Source organism: Ostrea edulis, chromosome 4 (assembly GCF_947568905.1).
Source record: "Ostrea edulis chromosome 4, xbOstEdul1.1, whole genome shotgun sequence".
Lineage (NCBI taxonomy): Eukaryota > Metazoa > Mollusca > Bivalvia > Ostreida > Ostreidae > Ostrea > Ostrea edulis.
Window position 1 is genome coordinate 41698181 of NC_079167.1, and position 22330 is coordinate 41720510.

At 34.7% G+C, this 22330-nt stretch overlaps 1 protein-coding gene across 4 annotated transcripts in view; it reads right to left on the minus strand.

Annotated features, from left to right (window-relative positions):
- Positions 1-22330, minus strand: part of LOC125670088 (short transient receptor potential channel 3-like) — a 73549-nt gene continuing 51219 nt past the window's right edge. The window contains exons 6-17 of one of the 4 annotated variants that reach the window (XM_048905034.2): positions 21819-22080; positions 21436-21592; positions 21087-21211; positions 17216-17400; positions 15159-15277; positions 14167-14258; positions 13302-13367; positions 5286-5446; positions 3910-4116; positions 2907-3036; positions 2379-2531; positions 1-795 (exon numbers count right to left, since the gene is read on the minus strand). In XM_048905034.2, the coding sequence (XP_048760991.1) occupies positions 371-795; positions 2379-2531; positions 2907-3036; positions 3910-4116; positions 5286-5446; positions 13302-13367; positions 14167-14258; positions 15159-15277; positions 17216-17400; positions 21087-21211; positions 21436-21592; positions 21819-22080 (2082 nt within the window). In that variant the 3' untranslated portion in view covers positions 1-370. The remainder of the gene's footprint in view (positions 796-2378; positions 2532-2906; positions 3037-3909; positions 4117-5285; positions 5447-13301; positions 13368-14166; positions 14259-15158; positions 15278-17215; positions 17401-21086; positions 21212-21435; positions 21593-21818; positions 22081-22330) is intronic. The other 3 variants (XM_048905035.2, XM_048905037.2, XM_048905036.2) reach the window with 3 other exon arrangements.

Consider the following 22330-nt stretch of genomic DNA (forward strand, 5'->3'; position numbering starts at 1 on the left):
TAAATTAACAAATTTTAATTTTATTACCGTCTCCATACAAAGAAACAACATTTTCCACAATATTCTATTAAAGTAACAAAAATTTACTAACAGACGTTATTGCAAATTTCATTTAAATCAGTTTTAAAATATATCACTTTTTTGCTTTCTTTAAAATCTTGATGAATTTTTTTTTCATTGTTGTTCATTGCTCCACATGCATGCGCCTACAAATGTTTTAGATTGATTACTATCATATCATCATAAATAGTACTATCTATTTAGTTTAAACGTTAAATTCTAAAAATTTACTTATGAACAATTGATTGTTTGAATGGGCAAAATCAAAAGGAAAAATCCCATAAAAACCTCCACCCTCCCTCTCTGCAAATCACACTTCACTTTCTTCGTCATCCTGATGACTAGTGCGCTTTTTCCCTGAAGACTTTGAAACGGAATTCGAAGAGTTCATTTGACTATGATTTTTGTCTGGAATTGGCGTTGAGGATAAACACTTAACTAGGTCAACTATTTCACCTTGCATGTTTCCAAGAGCATGTATAATATTAAACAACGCCTTCTGATTTTCTGTCATTACACGCCTTAGGAATTCAATATCGCCTATAATGCGATTGTTTTCTTTACTATTTGCTTGAAGGTGTTGTAAACGAACGTCTAACAGTTTCTGTGATCGTTGAATGGCGTCTAGTTGAGGGATGACAAGAGTTGTAGGAGTAGGAGCCACACTGCTCGACACTCTGCGCATGTTCGATCGATTGCACAACTTCCGTTTGGATCCTATTCCTGCCCTGAGATCTGAATTGAAACAATAATAATTTTGAATATTTTGAAATCTTTTTTTAAAATGATATGGAACTAATGCCCGATTATGAAAAATATATCATCATTAATCAAGATTTTATTTATATCTTTTCGTGACATTGGACCGGTTTTAAGGTCATATCCGAAAGAAACGTGATTCTCACTTCTAAATTCCGAACGTTTGGCGAAGGAGCAATCACTATAGGATCTATCTTTAGCTATCTTAAGTTTGACACTACCATGGCACTAGCGGGTCTCGAACTCACGACCTCCCGATTACAAAGCAAACGTTCTACCACTGACTTACCGTGAAATAGCCCTTCCTGATCTGAACTAGGTGTAAAGATATATATGTAATACCCGTAGATATATTGTTTTTCTAAAAATCGATTCAAGAACAGAAATGGCAGGGGTGCTTTAAAATATGTTATCTATCATGGACACAGCAGTACAAAACATGCTGGAACAATGACATATTGGATGTAGAATCCCCCCCCCCCAAAGCAGAAGCACTTTCAAAATGTCACAGGTATATCTTCAATGTTTTTATAACGTCTATAATGTTCAAGGTCTGAAAAATGTTCAGTAAAAGCTGTGAGAGGAGTTGGTTACACAAAGTAGGTTCCATGCTTAAAAATCAATATATGCACCCAAGGTACATGAGCCCAGTTGCATGGGATACATTGTAAAGTCAGGAATGATGTGGAATATTTATAATTGTGAAGAACTAATTTCAGTTTTAAACTTTTCGAGTTACTGTCCAGAAACCATATTTGTCTAAAGTTTTCAATTTATTTTCGGTCACTGTGACCTTGACCTTTGACCTTTTTTCTCCAAACTCAATAGGGACCTTGCTTTGCTGGTATCCAACTATATATCCAAGTTTCATTTGATTCAAACTAAAAAATATCGAGTTATCCTCCTGAAACCAAATTTTTTTGGAATTTTAAATCTATTTTCGGTCACTGTGACCTTGACCTTTGACTTATTTTCTCCAAAATCAATAGGGGCCTTCCTTACCTGGTATATAACAATATATCAAAGTTTCATTTGATTAGATTGTAAAATTTCGAGTTATCATCCGGAAACCAATTGTTGAGGCCCAACCCACCGCCCGCCAAACCAATAGCCGAGTTCAACTTCGTTGCAACTCGGCTAAAAAGGACAAAGTTCAATTACATCTTGTACATCCGATTACTTCCAAAAAGGCATATGTACATCTTCAATGTACCTGGTATCCATAACAACAGTACAAAGTTTGAGGAGCGACAAGTTAGAGGTGTGAGAGGAGTTGATTACACAAAATATGTACCGTCTATTCAAGAAATGCTTAAAAAATGACTAAGTTCAACTACATGTAAATTTTTCAAAAAATTCAAATCTTCAATATATCCACAACAACTGTACAAAGTTTGAGGAATGTCAAGTTAGAGGTACATGTATAAGAGGAGTTGATTACACAAAGTAGGTACTCTATAACAGGAACGCCCGCCCGCCCACCCGCCGTCATTCACCATTTAATAAACCGTTGGCACGTCGTACAAGCCGGTCAAAAATTGCATCATATTCATAACTACTTTTGTTTATAGAATGTGGAAAATCCTCCTCCTCCTCGTTGATTGGAGTGGCATATGGAATTCTACTGGGAGTATCCGGAACTGGAGGTGGCGTGTCATTGGTCTCCACAATCTCCACATCTTCGTTTCTCAAATTAGGTACTCCATCTTTAACTAGCACAAACATAATATCGTGTATTCTATGCATAGAACGTTAAAATTTCATAGCAATATTTTGCTACGTGCAAAGTTTAAAACACAGTATGTCTATAATTAAGAAAAAAAACCCATTAATAATATTTTCAAAACCGTAAACATGTATAATTGTATAGGGTGATAATCTCGCTCGTCCTTTTCCGTAACTGAAAATATTTGCTTATTACGGAAGAAACCAAGTAGTTACGATTGGGTGCAAGTGTTTGATAAACATAAATATCTCATTCTTTTTATTTGCGATCAGTATTTCAGGAATGACGTAAATACAATCACGGTGCTATTCGAATGTAAAAATTAAAATCACGCCGTCAGCATCAGACAATGCCTTCTTACCGGATTCTTTTTCATCTTTGGCACGTTCCATTTTAAAGAGATATCGTTGGACCAACCGCTGCATTATGTCGCTGTATGAGGTATCCTCCACTTTTAAATCCAGGGTTTTACATACTCGTTCTCTCCTTTTCTGTGAAAAGAACTCAATGAAAGCAAAATATTGTTCCTCAAAATGGTAATACATGATATACTTCAGTGATTTTTTCCCCATCAGTATAAGGTAAGATACATGTATATGCGTTTACTGCTGACGTTTTAATCAAGTACGACCTACGTATAATGATGACGTTTTAATCATATGAGACGTATGTACACTACATATACTTATGACGTTTTCATAAAACCTTTGACAATTAACTATTTTAGTAATGATAGTATACGAGCGTTTATCAATATATCAGATAATCATTTCCTCTGGTTCAGATACAATCTAACTCTTCATGCAAACTATAACATGAACATACGTTACAAAATCCCGCAAATTCAGACAACACCTGTAAACCAAATTCACACAACATCGTTAAATCAGATAGGTGAGAGGCTATCTGTCGGGTAGGTGTTTACACGGCGCCACGTCCTCCCCAATGTAGCGCCTGTGAAACACCTTTCCAACAAATTCCAAAAAATCTTCCGATGACGCTTTCGTTGGTAACACAAAATTTGATGACGCTTCCACTGGTAACACAAAATCTTATGACGCTTTCATAGGTAACACAAAATCTGATGACGCTTAAAAACCACACAAAATTTAAAAATATAAAATTACATTGTAGCATTGGAGTTAACTGCACAACATGACATTTCACATCACCAGACAATTTATCAAATTAATATTGTCCGCAATTATTGTTTGTTTGGTAATTTTGAAAACAAAACAATTTTTTCTCTACAATATGTACATGCAACTGAATTCCAGAATTACCTGATGAGCCAAATTGATCAATTAAATCATACTGCTAACGCTATAGTAAATTACAAATGATAATAACCTACGAGAAACTACCTTAATAAATGTTTGTTTTTTCTTCCTTTGATATTCCAGCCAGGACACATTCGATATGGCCAGCAGGTCTTTGCAGAACCTCCACGCGTAACATAGTGATTTGGGTGTAGGGATCATATTGAATGGCACGGGGAGCGTGCTTCCTTCGTCCATGTAGTTCAACCAAAGTTTGGTTCTGGCAAATTTCCACTCTACATCACAGTCAGTCTATAAAACATTACAGTCAGTCTATAAAACATTACAGTCAGTCTATAAAACATTACAGTTAATCTATAAAACATCAGTCAGTCTATAAAACATTACAGTCAGTCTATAAAACATTACAGTCAGTCTATAAAACATTACAGTCAGTCTATAAAACATTACAATCAGTCTATAAAACATCAGTCAGTCTATAAAACATTACAGTCAGTCTATAAAACATCAGTCAGTCTATAAAACATTACAGTCAGTCTATAAAACATTACAGTCAGTTTATAAAACATCAGTCAGTCTATAAAACATTACAGTCAGTCTATAAAACATCAGTCAGTCTATAAAACATTACAGTCAGTCTATAAAACATCAGTCAGTCTATAAAACATTACAATCAGTCTATAAAACATCAGTCAGTCTATAAAACATTACAGTCAGTCTATAAAACATTACAATCAGTCTATAAAACATCAGTCAGTCTATAAAACATTACAGTCAGTCTATAAAACATCAGTCAGTCTATAAAACATTACAGTCAGTCTATAAAACAATACAGTCAGTCTATAAAACATCAGTCAGTCTATAAAACATTACAGTCAGTCTATAAAACATCAGTCAGTCTATAAAACATTACAATCAGTCTATAAAACATCAGCCAGTCTATAAAACATTACAGTCAGTCTATAAAACATTACAGTCAGTCTATAAAATATCAGTCAGTCTATAATACCCAAAACATACTATTGTCTACAGTTTTGAAATTATAATTATCACTTTTTTTCATTTAAGAAATAAATTTCATTTTTGAAAATACATGAGGATATGAACTGTACCGCTTCACGTCGGCATACTTCACGGGGCAATTTACCGCTTCATGAAAAGTAGAGCGGTGTAGAAGCGTATCAAGATTCATACGCGCATTATTCACAACAACAAAGCATTCATGAGAAAGTAGATGTCATTACAATTTCTAAAGATATCAAAATGATTGGAAATGTCAGCATCTGATAATCGACCTTATTTCAGTTTCTTCTTATCGGGAAAACAATAAACAACACAAAATCTAAATATCAGATCTGAGAATTATGTGATAATTTCATTATTTGAAATGAACGAATTTTCTCGAAATTGTTAATCTATAGCTATTTGCTTTGATTGGGTGATTTGATAAATGTACTGACCTGAATATCTTCAAATGAGTGACTCATCATAGCAATAAGCATGTTGATTAAAACGATGATGATGACGACATGATAGAGCGCGAAGAGGTACATGCCGACCTGTTCCACGATGTCCGTGCTTCTCTCCATGTTCACATTTTCTGGTGTAGGACCTCCATACACTGAAAGGGAAGAGACCAAACTGAAAGAAGCAAGTAATATCTCAGGGGGGGGGGATAAGAAGGTTAATTCTTATTCTAATGATATATATTGTCCGAATTGCGGATTACAGACCATTTAGTTTTCATTCCAAAGTTTGATTCTCTATTCACTTAAGTGTATCCTTTTTGAATTGTTTGATACACCGTCAAAACACTAAATGTTAGCAAAACAGCTGTCGCTGAAACAAAGCATGAATGCTGGGCGAGATCCGGTTTTTCTGAAAGACATCACTTATATATGATCAAACCGATTCGTTTTGATAGCGGATAGTTGGTAAATCTTGTTATCATACAACAATGCTGAACCAATGATTCTCTCTCTCTCTCTCTCTCTCTCTCTCTCTCTCTCTCTCTCTCTCTCTCTCTGTGTACCTTATCATAAACATAGCATGTTGTGGCTTACAATCTAGAACATAACATTCCTGTCATCAAACTGATATTTTACTTTCAACACCATTCCAGAGTAAATGCTAGAACACATAAAATTATGCCAACTTCTCATGCAATTACTGCAAAATAATTGTGCTTAGCAAGTATATTTCTACAACATCGTATCGTACGGTGTTTCCCTGCAGACATTTAAGGATGTTTGCTACACCAGAGAAAGTTGATGTAGATGAAAAGTGGAGGATATGTACAAAAATATTTTGAAGTTGAAAATTTTCAAATTTACTTAATTTTGTCAAAAAATACAGTTTTAGTAGAAGATAATCTGGAAAAAATTTAAAACCCCTGCTGGACTCGAACCTGCGACCTACAGGTCAGCAGTCGGTATTCTTTTTTTTTTTTTTCTCTTTTATTAACAGTCGGTATTCTAACCTACTGAGCTACTCGGCTAGGTATCTAACTGGAAAAGGAAAAGTCAAATATTGCTGATATCGATTTTTTCATCCATGTTTTTAAAGGAAGTCAGCCATTATGACGATGTAGAGTACTACCTTAAGGTCATAGGATCAAATAATGTAGATTTTGAAGTGCTTACGTGTGATTTTTTATTGTTTGATTAAAAACTTCGGTGTAAATCGGTAATCGATACATGAAATGCATGTAAAACCTCTCATTAAGTCGAGTGCTGTCTAACGTGTTTCATATCAATTGTTAGGCCCTTCTTTAAACAAAGATTTTGACTGCGGATTACCCCGTTTATCTTATTGAGATATAGGACTCACGGCGGGTGCGCCCAGTCGACATGGGATGCTTGCTCCTCCTAGGCACCTGATCCCACCTCTGGTACATTCAGGGGTCCGTGTTTGCTCAACTCTTAATTCTGTATTCCTTGTGGGAGTTATGAGATTGATCACTGTTCGTTATCTTCATCTTTTCATGCATCAATAAGATAATGTTTTTGAGGGATTTTAATTTAGGGGTAATGTTGTCCATTGAATCTTTAAAATTAAAAAAAGATTTGCGAATAATAATAAAGGTGGTTTAATTAGGAAAACGTGTGGTAAATATGAGTTTTAGAAATATTTTAACATTTTTAAATAGTTTCACAAAATTTTATAACATTTTTGGGGGGTATCCTTTGTCCTTAAAATCAAACTCAAAAGCAAGGAATTACCATACTCAGGGGAAAACGATTACTTGATAGTGCATGATGATAATTCAATTTTGTTTATTGCACACAATTTGATCGGCTGAGTAACATGTATACTTTCTTTTTCAATATCTCGCTACCTACGTCATACTGACATTTTTGTTTGAAATTCATCCCTAACGGTACATTGTTCAAGTGATGAACCAAGTTGATATGAGTAATGAATATAGGAGAAAGGTATGTTAGTTGGGTATGTCACGCATTTCATACCAATACTAGAGTGTTCGAAGGAACAAACCTGGCCTGTAATTGTACCATTAAAGACCCTCTATCATGAAAGGTGAAGATAACGAACAGTGATCAATCTTATATAAGGAATACAAAATAGAGAGTTGGGCAAACACCTGGATATACTAGAGGTGGGATAAGGTGCCTAGGAGGAGTAAGCATCCCATGTTGATCGATCACACCCGCCGTGAGACCCACATCTTGATCAGGTATCTAACAATCGGTATGCAACACGTCAGACAGAATTTGACCCAATCAAGGGTTGTATTGAAAAACTAGATCATTACAACAACCATAGAATTTGCGAGACTGTTGAAACCCCTACAACATCAATTTGTTTGTCAGTAGCCTGCCTCGATTAAAATAATGATCATATGCAAAACAAGCTATTGTCTATCGAATTAGTTGAGAGATATAAACACCATATGCAAGTGATAATGGAATATTGCTACATAAATATAAGAAATTGACCATGGAGAAGCTGAAATCATCCCGTTTGTCATAAAGTCTAATTGTTAGTTTGCCGTTAATATTTATTTTCAATAAAATATCTATGTACAAATCAGATGTGGACGACTCTGTGGTTTCTTTTATTTCGAGTACACATAGATATATCGAATCGACACATAAAAGAAAATGACTATTGTTAATAGATAAAACGTAGTTGATATATCTGAATGTTGAGTTGAAGGCCACAGCTAGAATTTTTTCTTCTCGCGTAGAAGTTTTTGAATAAATTTTGCTTCATAAGAATATAAAAACAGGTCAGCTAACAAAGGAGCACAATTCATGCCCATGAGAATTCCAACAGACTGGAAGATCTGATCACCAAAGACTACTTAAATTTTTATACCTTTATAGAAATTTTTATATTGATATACATTACGGTGTAGAATAATATTCTGACGCCGACTGGACATAGCTTTTGAATTCAACGATGTGCAATATGTGCCATAATGTGTGACGTCATAAGCGAGAAATGATAACAGAATGTGTAAAGTGCATATGTTTTCATATCGGGAGGTGCCATTCTAAATTTATCAGATTTTCCTCATTTTTCAATAAGTAGCGAGCCTTGCTCGATTATTTCAAAGAATTTGATATAATGTCATCAAATCCACGATATTAAGCTGAATGGTAAATCGACTGTAAAATGTACCATGTACAGCACACCATCATGTGATAGGGTGTGAAGTGTACCGTATACAGCACACCATCATGTGATAGATTGTACTGTGTACAGCACACCATCATGTGATAGATTGTACTGTGTACAGCACACCATCATGTGATAGATTGTACCGTGTACAGCACACCATCGTGTGATAGATTGTACCGTGTACAGCACACCATCGTGTGATAGATTGTACCGTGTACAGCACACCATCATGTGATAGATTGTACCGTGTACAGCACACCATCGTGTGCTAGATTGTACCGTGTACAGCACACCATCATGTGATAGATTGTACCGTGTACAGCACACCATCATGTGATAGATTGTACCGTGTACAGCACACCATCGTGTGCTAGATTGTACCGTGTACAGCACACCATCATGTGATAGATTGTACCGTGTATAGCACACCATCGTGTGATAAGTTGTACCGTATACAGCACACCATCATGTGATAGATTGTACCGTGTACAGCACACCATCGTGTGATAGATTGTACCGTATACAGCACACCATCGTGTGATAGATTGTACCGTGTAAAGCACACCATCGTGTGATAGATTGTACCGTGTATAGCACACCATCATGTGATAGATTGTACCGTGTACAGCACACCATCGTGTAATAGATTGTACCGTATACAGCACACCATCGTGTGATAGATTGTACCGTGTACAGCACACCATCGTGTGAAAGATTGTACCGTATACAGCACACCATCATGTGATAGATTGTACCGTGTACAGCACACCATCGTGTGATAGATTGTACCGTGTACAGCACACCATCGTGTGATAGGTTGTCACGTGTACCGTGTCTATGGAATTCTTTGTGTAATCTATTTTGTTAGCGAAGATTCAAAATTAGTGTGTTCATTTTTTGTTTTTGAAGTGATTTGATGAGTTGCAAAAAGCACATACCGACTTGTGGTTCTAAATAAAGTATAATAATAAATCTGATTTTTAAAAAGAATGAGAATGTTTTATCAATAAAATATTTCGAGGAGAATTTCATATATAAAATAGAATGCTCTAAAGGAATTGATCTTGTCTTCTCTGCCTCATCATCTACAGTGATATATTTTTGTATAGCTTATAGAAGCTATGAGATTGATCAATGTTCGTTATCTTCACCTTTGTAGGAGCTATGAGATTGATTACTGTTCGATATCGTCACCTTTATAGGAGTTATGAGATTAATTACCGATCGTTATCTTCACTTTTATAAGAATTATGAGATTGATCACTGTTCGTTATCTTCACCTTTATAAGAGTTATGAGATTGATCACTATTCGTTATCTGCACTTTTCATACAGAGTTTTCACAAAGCCTCTCCTCGCTAATGTATATAGAAAAATTAAATGAAATGAAAAAATAGTCAAATACTGGAAAACATTTCCGTGATTTCGAGATTTTATCTCGTAATAACGAGATCTTTTTTGTGATTACTAGCCTTGACAAAATATAATCTCCTTTACATTAATTGGCTTTCGTACATAAAGTTATTCATAGACATTGTCGATCGTGGCGTCGGGATCGGGTCTACTGGTTACGATGCCAGTTCCTTTACGACCGGTGATTTACGTATGTACCCGATCTAACTTCGAAATAAGATGGACACAATTTCATTACACTAGAGTGAAATATATCGGCGGGTCAGACGATCACAGCTGATGTACTTGATGTGAAGTCTTCGCTGATCAGCTGATTCAGAGTCATGCCATGTATGTCTAGTGAATTTAACTCGCTTGTTGATCAGCTGATTCAGAGTCATGACATGTATTTCTAGTGAATTTAACTCGCTTGCTGATCAGCTGATTCAGAGTCATTACATGTATTTCTAGTGAATTTAACTCGCTTGCTGATCAGCTGATTCAGAGTCATTACATGTATTTCTAGTGAATTTAACTCGCTTGCTGATCAGCTGATTCAGAGTCATTACATGTATGTCTAGTGAATTTAACTCGTTTTTTACAACTTTATTAGTTATACCTACTTATTATATTGTATAATATTTTTTTTCCTAAACTTTTATAAACTTTTCTTTGTCTAAAACCTAATGATAACGGCAATGTAATAATTCTGTATCAGTAAATTTGAACGGAAAGTTAGGTTAGACGTGGCTGGCTGGATAAGGTACAATCAAACCCTTTTATGAGAGTTCTTGTTAATTTCCTTTATCATTGTATATTTTGCGTGTGATTATGATAGAAGACCTGGTGCGCATTTTAAAATGACCCTATACAAGCTACTTCTTACATTTCATGTGACAGAAGAGCAATCGGACAATGAGCAAAATGATCCCTAAGAATTTTCATATTTCGTAGGCGACACAGAAGTCCCTTTGTACAGTGTAACACAATTTTGCAGTGTTGGTTCCAACACAAATGGTTGCTTTCAGAAAATTAGAAATAAGAAACTACTGTACATATTTACCTACATGTATAGCTTTCAAATCTGAGAGACTGTAGAGTCTCAATACAATGCTTATAATTCTAGGTCGTTCTCTACTTTATATTTCGAGCTTATCTAGGGTACCACGATTAGAACGGATACCACGTCATATCTAAGATACCACGAATAGAACGGATACCACCTCATATCTAGGATACCACGATTAGAACGGATACCACGTCATATCTAGGATACCACGAATAGAACGGATACCACCTCATATCTAGGATACCACGAATACAACTGATACCACGTCATATCTAGGATACCACGAATAGAACGTATACCACGTCATATCTAGGATACCACGAACAGAACGGATATCACGTCATATCTAGGATACCACGAATACAACTGATACCACCTCATATCTAGGATACCACGAACGGAACGGATATCACGTCATATCTAGGATATCATGAATAGAGCGGATACCACGTCATATCTAGGATACCACGAATAGAACGGATACCAAGTCATATCTAGGATACCACGAATAGAACGGATACCAAGTCATATCTAGGATACCACGAATAGAACGGATACCAAGTCATATCTAGGATACCACGAATAGAACTGATACCACCTCATATCTAGGATACCACGAATAGAACGGATACCAAGTCATATCTAGGATACCACGAATAGAACGGATACCAAGTCATATCTAGGATACCACGAATAGAACGGATACCAAGTCATATCTAGGATACCACGAATAGAACTGATACCACCTCATATCTAGGATACCACGAATAGAACGGATACCACGTCATATCTAGGATACCACGAATAGAACGGATACCAAGTCATATCTAGGATACCACGAATAGAATGGATATCACGTCATATATAGGATACCACGAATAGAACGGATACCACGTCATATCTAGGATACCACGAACAGAGCGGATATCACGTCATATCTAGGATACCACGAATACAACTGATACCACCTCATATCTAGGATACCACGAACGGAACGGATATCACGTCATATCTAGGATATCATGTATAGAACAGATACCACGTCATATCTAGGATACCACGAATAGAACGGATACCAAGTCATATCTAGGATACCACGAATAGAACGGATACCAAGTCATATCTAGGATACCACGAACAGAACGGATACCACGTCATATCTAGGATCGGAATCGATTTTACGATGGCTGTACGTATCCCAGTTACACATTTATCAATAGAACGCCAGTCAATAGTTCAGGAGTCCTTACCAAAATTGTCAAAGGTAATTGTTACGTCATTGCGTTATTTAGAAGTGTGGAGGCACGGCTACAACTCCAAATGGCTTTTCTTTAGTGCAAATATAACCCAGTCACTTTCGTTCTCTAGGATAAGGTGAAATTTTGATTCATATTCAGCAATTCAAACTTTTATCAATTAAAACAACAGAAATTATAGAATGATATAAATCGGGATGGACTACAATATTGCCATCATGTGTTTTACTGTGAGTGGCTTGTCTATTACATGTCCAAAATATTCTATGTAGCATCACCCGATTTTCATGCATTGAATTCGAGGTTGCTTTACACTATTTGTTCACTGGACTAGTTAGAGACATTTTGTCAATGACAAAGTTTACTGTGTACTGTAATCAATTAGAGACATGAACACCGTGTTAACATTACACTTAGGGTTCGCAAAGGAAATACGCGTACTTATTATATACTTTCAATTTCATCTCTTCTTTTTTCTTTAAAAGTTTGCGGGCATATATCACACGATATATGCCCGGAAACATTCCGGCCCGCAAACATTACGTCACAATCAAATTTCTACGCCGTTAATTTTCAAATTTTTCGTGTTTTTCATCTTTTACTCAGTTAAACCGATAAAGTTATTGTTAAAAATAAAATTATTGTTAGTTTCTAAATGAAATTGAAAGTATATAATAAAAAGGTTATAGACTTTGTATGGGAAATATGACGACCTCGTTTTTTGTCGCGAACGGACCTCTACGCGCCAAAAAACTCGGTCGTCATATTTTCCCATACAAAGTCTATAACCTATAAATATTAAAACACGCGAGAATTGCTACGTTTACAACACCCAATGAGATTTTCGTATAACCTGCCAGAGAAGGGGATGTCATTTTGTACCGTAGATAGTTTTATTATCATGATTGGATAATAGGTAGACATTAATCCGTGTAATCAAGCAATCATCCATTTCTTTTTTCTTCACGACATCATACAGTATGAATTTGCATTCTAGTGTGCACTCAATGTAGGAAGGAGACGCTAAAATTCATTTTCTTTTAACAAAAAAGGGGTGTAACTACTATACATACAGCTAAGATACACATAAGCAATAGTGCATGCTTTTGCATATACCTGACTCATTTCGCATTTCCTGTGTACACATAATTTTCCCTCCATCTATTTGCACACAACTACGTTCTGATTTGGTTTGAATGCAGCAAAAGGAAAAAAGATAGGATATATGTGTATACTAGTTATTATAATCGTGATTTGAACTTCTTATATATAATTTTTTTTATAACTTGGATGTCATTGATCTCATTTAATCAATTCCATATAACATCTGATATTTTTCCCTTACTTTTTGAAATTCCTCTCTTTACATATTCTTTGGGTTTGTTTTTGGTATTTTTTAAAAATTCTTTGGGGGGTTTTGTTGGTTTTTTTTTTTTTTTTTTTTTTTTTGGTTGGTTTTTTTTTTTTTGGTACTTTTTATTCAGTTAAAGAATTCTAGAATTCTTTTTCAGCTGATATTAGATTCTTAAAAAGCTTATCTTACTGATCAACATTCAACATCACTTAAATAAAAAACATTTTCATTTTTACTAGCTTGAAGGTAGAAGTGTATTGCGGTGTGAGTACTGTATAATTCACAATTCATACAAAATGTCCAGGTAGGATTAAGTGAACCGTAGACTACAAAATCAGCCATTTCACATTTTAAATGTACAAAGGATTTGTTGAATAACATTGATCTATTAATTTATTTACCATGATAAAAAATTACTCAACAACGTAAAAGAAAAAAAAAAGAACAATAAAGAGGTAGATAACTCGTGTAAAAAGCATATTGTAAATATAATGAGATTTCCTCTGAAATTCAAAGCTGTAAAGGAGCATATCAATAAACTATTGCAACTATATTAAATGGCAAATCACACAATGAACGAGAAGATATCAAATCCTTGGTATATCTTTTAATCTATGTTTCACTTACCTCCCGTTGGACCTGGATGCCTTACGATAATATCCGAGATACTAACTTGTCCAAACATAGACCAGAACAGGCTGTAAAACGTCTGACGTAAACTGTAAACAAGATCAGAACAGGTTGTAAAATGTCTGATATAAACTGTAAACAAAGATCAGACCAGGCTGTAAAACCTCTGATATAAACTGTAAACAAATATCAGAACAGGCTGTAAAACCTCTGATGTAAACTGTAAACAAAGACCTGAAGAGGCTGTAAAACCTCTGATGTAAACTGTAAACAAAGATCTGAAGAGACTGTAAAATGTCTAACGTAAACTGTAAACAAGATCAGAAGAGGCTATAAAATGTCTAACGCAAACGCAAAATGTCTAACGTAAAATATAATACTAACAAGCACATTTCAGTACATAAATGATACCCATTTTCTCCAAGATAAAATTTAGCAACTTGTTAAGCCAAAAAAAAAAACTAAACAAAAACAAACAAAAAAAGTTTTGCTTGTTGTTTGATATTCCATCCGTATGGATACCCCATCAGCTATTCGTGAAATGCTACAAATTTTGACATATGGATGACGCTAAGGGTCGTTGCAGCGAGGGTTCTCTATCGTGCCAACGTTTTTAAGGATCCCGCGACTCTCACTTTCAATGCCGTGTGCTTGGTGAAGGAATAATGACTACCTATGTGAAATGTTTTAGGTTTGACATCGGGATCGAGAATCAAACTCATGACCTTCCTGTTGGAAGTGAGCGCCCTAACCAATTGACTACAGCGACCGTTTAAAAAACGATTAAATAACCATGAAAAGAACTAATTTTGTCAATTGTTATCAAATCACGTCATATCTATGACGTGGTTACATGCACTGGTTTCAACACGGAGTTAATTTCACCAGCAAACCAGCCATTCTGCCCGTTATTTCTGTATAGATTGGGCCGAAATACAACAGTAAACGTACCTAGCTCTTTGAAAATATTTGTTTGACAATTTACTAACCCCTGAAAAGCTTCCGCCGCATGTACGTATACAGTTTTCTCGTTCAAAACCATCTTGATTCTTTGAGCGCCGTAGTACCAGTACAGATTATGAAGGCCAACCATGAAGGCAAACAAAACCTGAAATATAAAACCAGGAGTACATGTGCAAATGGTCAAGTACATAAATACAAATTAAAACGAGGCTTATATTGATTGGTTTTGTTGTGATACTTTTTGAATTAGTCTAGAGTTCTAATTAAAAAATAATGATCGCGTTTTCGTGTATGCTGCAGGATAACCTTCGACGTCGAGAAATGTTGTTTTGAAATATAAAAGTCGAGGCGTTAGCCCAGGCTTTTTATATTTCAAACAACATTCCGAGACCAAGAAAGTTATCCTGCAACATACATGAAAACAAGATCTTTATTTCTATTCTACTATGACTCAAAAATATACAGCCGATTGTTTTCCGAATTAGGTCAATGTGACGTCATTGCAGTTTCCAAAAAGGCCCATATTGTTTTTAGCTGACGAAAATGGTGAGAAGGTAGGGTTTTTCTAAATCTATTTTAAAAACATATTTCAAGTCTTTAGTTTAATCGATTATATCAATTGCTTTAAATACAGTTCAAGAAAACAATGTCTGTGCATCGCCATGTTTACATGTGTATTGTTCTCGGAATGCAGCTGATTGGTTTATACTGAATAACAAATCTTTTTAGTCATTTATGAATTCGTTTTACAAGATATAATGATCGATTTTTATGATTATAAAATTCCATTATCAGTCATTGATTTATTGTTGCATTAGCAGAACTCCAATTGCAAGCGATTGATTGATTGATTGGATATAGTTTAACGTCCAGCTCGAGAATATTTCACTCATATGCGCATCCGGTGCATCAAAATTGGTACCGTATAACTTTTACATTATGACCCCCTGGGTGGAGGCCTCTGCTGGTGAACTGTTAGTCCCCGAGGGTCTCTACAAACCAGTAGCTAAGTACTTCGTTACTAGCTTGAAAATACGGATGTATATTTAATTGCTGTTATAAAATTTAGAAATTCATTTCAAAATTAAGGATTATCTCCCTCACGCATAGCTCTTATCCTTAGACGAATTTGACTCCACTTGTTTGGCACACTGTTTTTCCCTATAATAGCTCTAAAACTTCATTGTTATTTCGAATTTCAAACATTTCGGTTGAGCATCACTGAAGATACATTATTTGTCGAAATGTGCATCTGGTGCATCAAAATTGGTACCGTATAACTTTATATGGATACGTCACCACTGCCGGTGAAGGGCTCATCCGAAGGACCGCCCCCATTTAGTCGCCTCTTACGACAAGCAAGGGGGTACTGAGGACCTATTCTAACCCGGATGTATCAATTTTCTCACAATCAGTTAATATGTATGAAAGTATATCGTAGAATAGTGACCGCGGCATTCCTTTGATTTTTGCAATGACCGTAGTAGAATAATACACAATGGTATGTGAAAATGAATACCACGCGCTACTATTTGTCTACATATCGTTGCGTATTATTCGCATAATATATATCAAAATACAAATGTTTCACATATACTCATAAGATTTATATAAAATCTAAATGTCCAAGAACTCTACGCGCTAGTTTGTCAGCAATTTTGATTAGCCATCAATGCATTCTTCAATATAATTGGTCGGATTCGCATCGTGACGTCAACTTTATTATTTACTGAGATGTCCTTACAAATTATTGTCAAATGAACAACAACATATTTCAAAGTTTTTCATAGCAAAATCATGTTTCAATATTTAAACAAAACTGACTTTGCGAATTTTTAATATCAGATTTGTGATTTTATTTTGATTAGTCATGCGTGTATCACCAATTCAACCATTAAATTCATCTTGTTTTAGACACTTCATTGCACTGTGCAACTGCCATTTCATTCAAATTCTCTTGTTTATTGCCCGATTCGATAAGTTTGCATTACTCTCTCCACTGTACTATTTGTCAGCATATGAAATTAAACATTGTCATATACGGATATAATTTTGTTTTTAACAATTAAACTTTGCCGCTTACCAAAGTGAAGAGGACCATAAATCTCGTGATGTCTCCAATCATACGCCCCAGAGATATCTGAAGAGGTCCCAGGACCTCAAAAGCCGGCATGAGGTAGGTAGTTCTTGCAAAACTTATCACATTGGCAATGGCAAACAAGACATCCGACACGATTTCTGGATCATTGGATTTCCAGTGGAACCGCGCTGTCAAAATAAAATGCATTCTGCCGTTTCAAAATCATTTTTGAGAAATTGGCAAGACAGATAGATCCGGATGCTATCTAATGGGTTCATTTCCTTTGTACACTGAATAGATTGTTGAAAAACGCTACCGAACAATGTGCATGGGAATTCTACAAAACTAAACAATGATACAGTTTTTTATATTCGAATACAGATTAGTTGATATAACACATATTTACATTTCAAATGTTTTATCTTCCATATCGGTACCCATTCAATCTGATTAAAATCAGATCCTCGATCCCCTCCTTTTTCTTCATCTTTTTTCTTCTTGTCGCTACACACTCGTGTAGCGACAAGATGAAGAAAGAGGAGCGGATCGAGGATCTGATTTTAATCAGATCGGTACCCATTGAAATGATAGCCATTTCCTCATAAACGTGAACAATGTGTGGATGAATCTCAATAGATTAAGTACGACTATCTTAACATCTGGAAATATCCCCACAGAAATCAAAGTACAATGTAAAAAAAAAAGTATGTATTTCTCAAAATTTCTCAAGTCGCTTTGTTCAAGAATGTTCACAATATTTACTTCAAATTCAAGGTCACTGGATAACACAAAAACAAACCGGTGAGGAAAGGTTAAGAACTTATATTTTTCCTTTTATAAAACCTCATTGGTTCCCATTTAATGACGTCAAAGCCTAGGGTTAGTGTCACTTTACGAATCACAAGTGGTCAACAAAAGTTCAAGGTCAGTTAGGTGATTGCTGAACAATTTTAAATACACGGGATTCAGTAAACAGAAACAGGTGTTTGCCAAGGATACCATAGTAACTCATTAATTGTATATCAGGATACCATAGTAACTAATTAAATGTATATCAGGATACCATAGTAACTAATCAATTGTATATCAGGATACCATAGTAACTCATTAATTGTAGATCAGGATACCATAGTAACTAATCAATTGTATATCAGGATACCATAGTAACTCATTAATTGTATATCAGGATACCATAGTAACTCATTAATTGTATATCAGAAATGTTAACGCTTTTGTCCATAAATAATCTTTAAAATACTCAAATGCGTGTATCAATTCATAAGTGATAAAAAGTGACTCACAGGTCCAGTGGACGGGTGCAAATTGTTAATTTCTATATATTGTATCTTAGGTAGCTCCATCCTCATGTGACTTATCAATATTAATGGTTAAAAATGGAAAAACTTTATTAATTTCCACTCAATAATCAAAGAAAATGTATATGTTGCCACCTTTTTAAAGATGTCAGACATACAAAAACAGAAGCATATATCAACATCAGAAAATCACACATTTTCGTCAAACAGAATTATAAAAATAGATAAAAACTTGTTGAAATGACAAAATTTAAATATTAACAGTTTTAAAAAACTGCTAATTCACAAATAAGTATAGATTAATTGTGGATATTAGGGAAACCAATGTATAATAGGCATCCGGTAGAGGAAATTCCAGCATAGGAGTTATTGCCCTTGACAACATTTTTAAAATCATAAATAATATAAACTTTTTCAGTATTGATGGTTTACCACATTTTTTATTATACCCAATGAATAAAATTCATTAGATGCGCGCAACGATTCAATTAAAGATCTCTTCAAATGATTATTGACATCTTCAATTCTGAATTATTGCGCGCATTAATTAAATTCACGATAGTATTAAATTTTCTGCTGAATTGATACGTGCTATAATTAATTGAATTGTTGCTCTCTTCAAAGGAATTATTGATGATATCAACAAGTGAATTGATGCGCGCTGCAATTCAATTGAAGAGAGCAATAATATTCTTAAATTGATTTGTGGCGCTAATCAGTTCAATATTAATGTGTGCAATAATTGAATTATTGCTCTCTTTAATTGAATTAATGATATAATTCCTTCATTTGATGAGCACAATAATTCTTTAAGAGAAAGCAACTATCTAATTAGAGATATATCAACATTAATTGAATTAACAATCTCTTAAATTGAATTGCTATACTCTCTTTAAAAGAATTGATGAGTATTATTTCGTTGTACGCAATAATTGAATTGATAACTTCAAATAATTAAAGATATCTTCAATTATTTGAGTTTATATTAATTTGGTGCTCTGTGTTTGATGGCCATTCAAACTTTAAATGAACCAATTTCCAAATTCTATAACGACATAAATATGACCTTGAATTTTATCAAACTCGAATAATTCTACGAACATCATGTAGTGCTGTGAAACATTGTTTATAAAATTCTATAATAGATTCAGTTGAATAACCTCAGAAATTCCGAAATGCTGGTAAAAACACTTCATGCAACCTGCAGGTGATTTATATAATATTATGTGATAATACTGACAATGAAACACGGAGAGAGGCGTTCGCCACTATAAATCTATTGATAAAGGAACAAGAAAATGTTTGATTCACGTTTCAAAGTAACTTAAATATGCCAAGATTTTCTGTGCTACGATTAACAAATGGTTCATAACAATAGTAAATTGTTCATGATATAGTGATAACTAATCGCATTAAATGTTGTGTTCAAAGAGAATATGTAGGTGAAGAATGTTAAAAAATATAAGTATACGTACTTGAAGTACACTATATGTTACATGAATCTATGTGAAAATCATATGGTTCTTGCTTTCCATATGTTGCAGAATATGTGAACTACCTTCGATACAGAACATTATTAATATGCGATGCCGATAAAATATGAAGTGGTTTTGACCTGACTAGCAAGAGAAATACTTTGTAAATTTGTTTTCATTTAAACTTGCAATAAATCCATTAAAGCGATAATATAGCTCATTTATCATATTATGTGTCTTTACAATATGTACTGCTCAATGCTTTTAATGGATGTAATTGGAAACGATGCATCGACACCATTCACTTTTGCCCCCCCCCCCCCCCCCCCCCCCCCGGCCGTTGATCCTGAACATTGACGAAGATTGCTAAGTGATGGACTCCTGTGCAGTTGAACATAATGTATGTTTAAATGTGAAATATAAATATCATGAGAAAGGCTTCCCTCATGTCTAATCCAAAATTTTGTTGATTAAAAACGACATTTATTACCGGCAACCCAACAGGAAATTGAAGACGCCATTGGCTGATGTATTAGTTATACAGTTGCAGTATTCCATTGTTATATAAGCATTACCACCCCCCCCCCCCCTTCCCCCAATAGATTCAATTCCCAGTGAAGGTTTTGGGAGGTCAAAGGTTAAAACGTTGGAGGATATTCATGTGCTGCAAAAATGATTACTGAAATGACGGTACATTCTTCAATATTATAAAAGGAATTAGGATGGACTAAGTTATCAGAGAGAAGAGGAATCAATAAAGTGATATTTTATGAAATTATTTACAGTATACAATCTTGTTATCTTCAGAACAGTCTAGAATTATGCATCCCTCTTCAATATTCACTGGAAAATCATAACAACCTAACATTTTAAATTCCTCAAGTCAGAACAAGTTCCTATAAGAACTTTTTTTTTTCATTTTACTATCAGAATATGGAATGACCTGCCACTAAAATTTCGGAGTCTTCCAACAGTCTTCTTATTTTCAAAAGTTATCAAATCTATTTTTTCAATAGATCATAAAGATTCAATACAAATGTATAATACATCTATATAAGAAAACTGTAAAAAGTTTTTACTTACAGGCTTCCATGAAATAATTGATCGGTGCATTCCTCGGGTTTTTTATTTCATCTAGTTTCCAGTTAAAATAGGTGTAATTTTCCTGCAACAGTAATTCTCTGGCAACATGAGTACCATTGAAATACCTGAAAATACGTCAACTATTTTAAACGAGCATTTTCTTTAAACCTTTTCTTCATATTTCGACATTTTAAAAAATTAATCAATTTTTTTCCATCTCCTAATTTTGAAATTAAAGATTTTATACTGAAACGGTCAAGCTTTAGAACTTTCAGATAAATCTTAATATCTATTTCAACAAGAGAAATTACTTTTAAACGTCGAGAACTAGTTGAACAACATGCATTACCTATCAGCTTGTGCTATCCTAAACTCTGTAAAGAAGCGAAGAACGTAAGAGGCGAGGTACATTGATAACACACTGAAGTCTATCAGTTTCTGATACACTGTTATATATGCTCGTAAGCCTGTACTGTATAGTTGCTTGCATTCTATCCATAAAAGCCCTGAAATAGAAAGCAAAAAACGAGGTCAGTGTGTCAGTACTTTCTTTTTCATATGACTACAGAATAAGACTCAAACAATACAGGTTTATATGGGGATTTCGCAAAATCTTTTCTATGAATATATACATGTGGTTGTCCATATATTTTCTGGACGCAAAATAAATTTATCATTTCATACTATTAGTAATTAATAAGATTGCCTTGTGCGTCAATTTATTTCATTTACCTAAAATCCAGAAAACAATACATAGTTGAACATGGGTCAGCAAGGTATTTGCAGGTCTTAAAGTTTCTTTTAATAAACTGAGAATTTTTTCATCTTTGGTAAGCGACTCGAATGTCGGGTTGTGTAGGTCTGTTGTGGAAGTTATTAAGATGCCGCTCTCCGTGAGACGAAATGTAGCAGCCGCCAATAGGATGAGGAAACATATATGGGACGTGGCATGCGTGATGAACTTTGTCACGGGACAGCGCATGACCGCTCCTGGCTGTAACCAAGTAAATATTAAGTTTAATGACGTCACATAACAGAAATTCAGAATACAACTATATACCGAATGCGTACTTATTTTAGCGTATTTATAATTTGGTGCAGTTGGAACTGATGCACAATTTGGTGTAATCACGTTGTAACGCTTCTTTTATGATATGATAATGGACAAATAAAGATTTTCATATTTTAGCGCTTCACCGACAGAACAGCTAAAATTCGAATCCTGTTAAAATAATTACACGTAC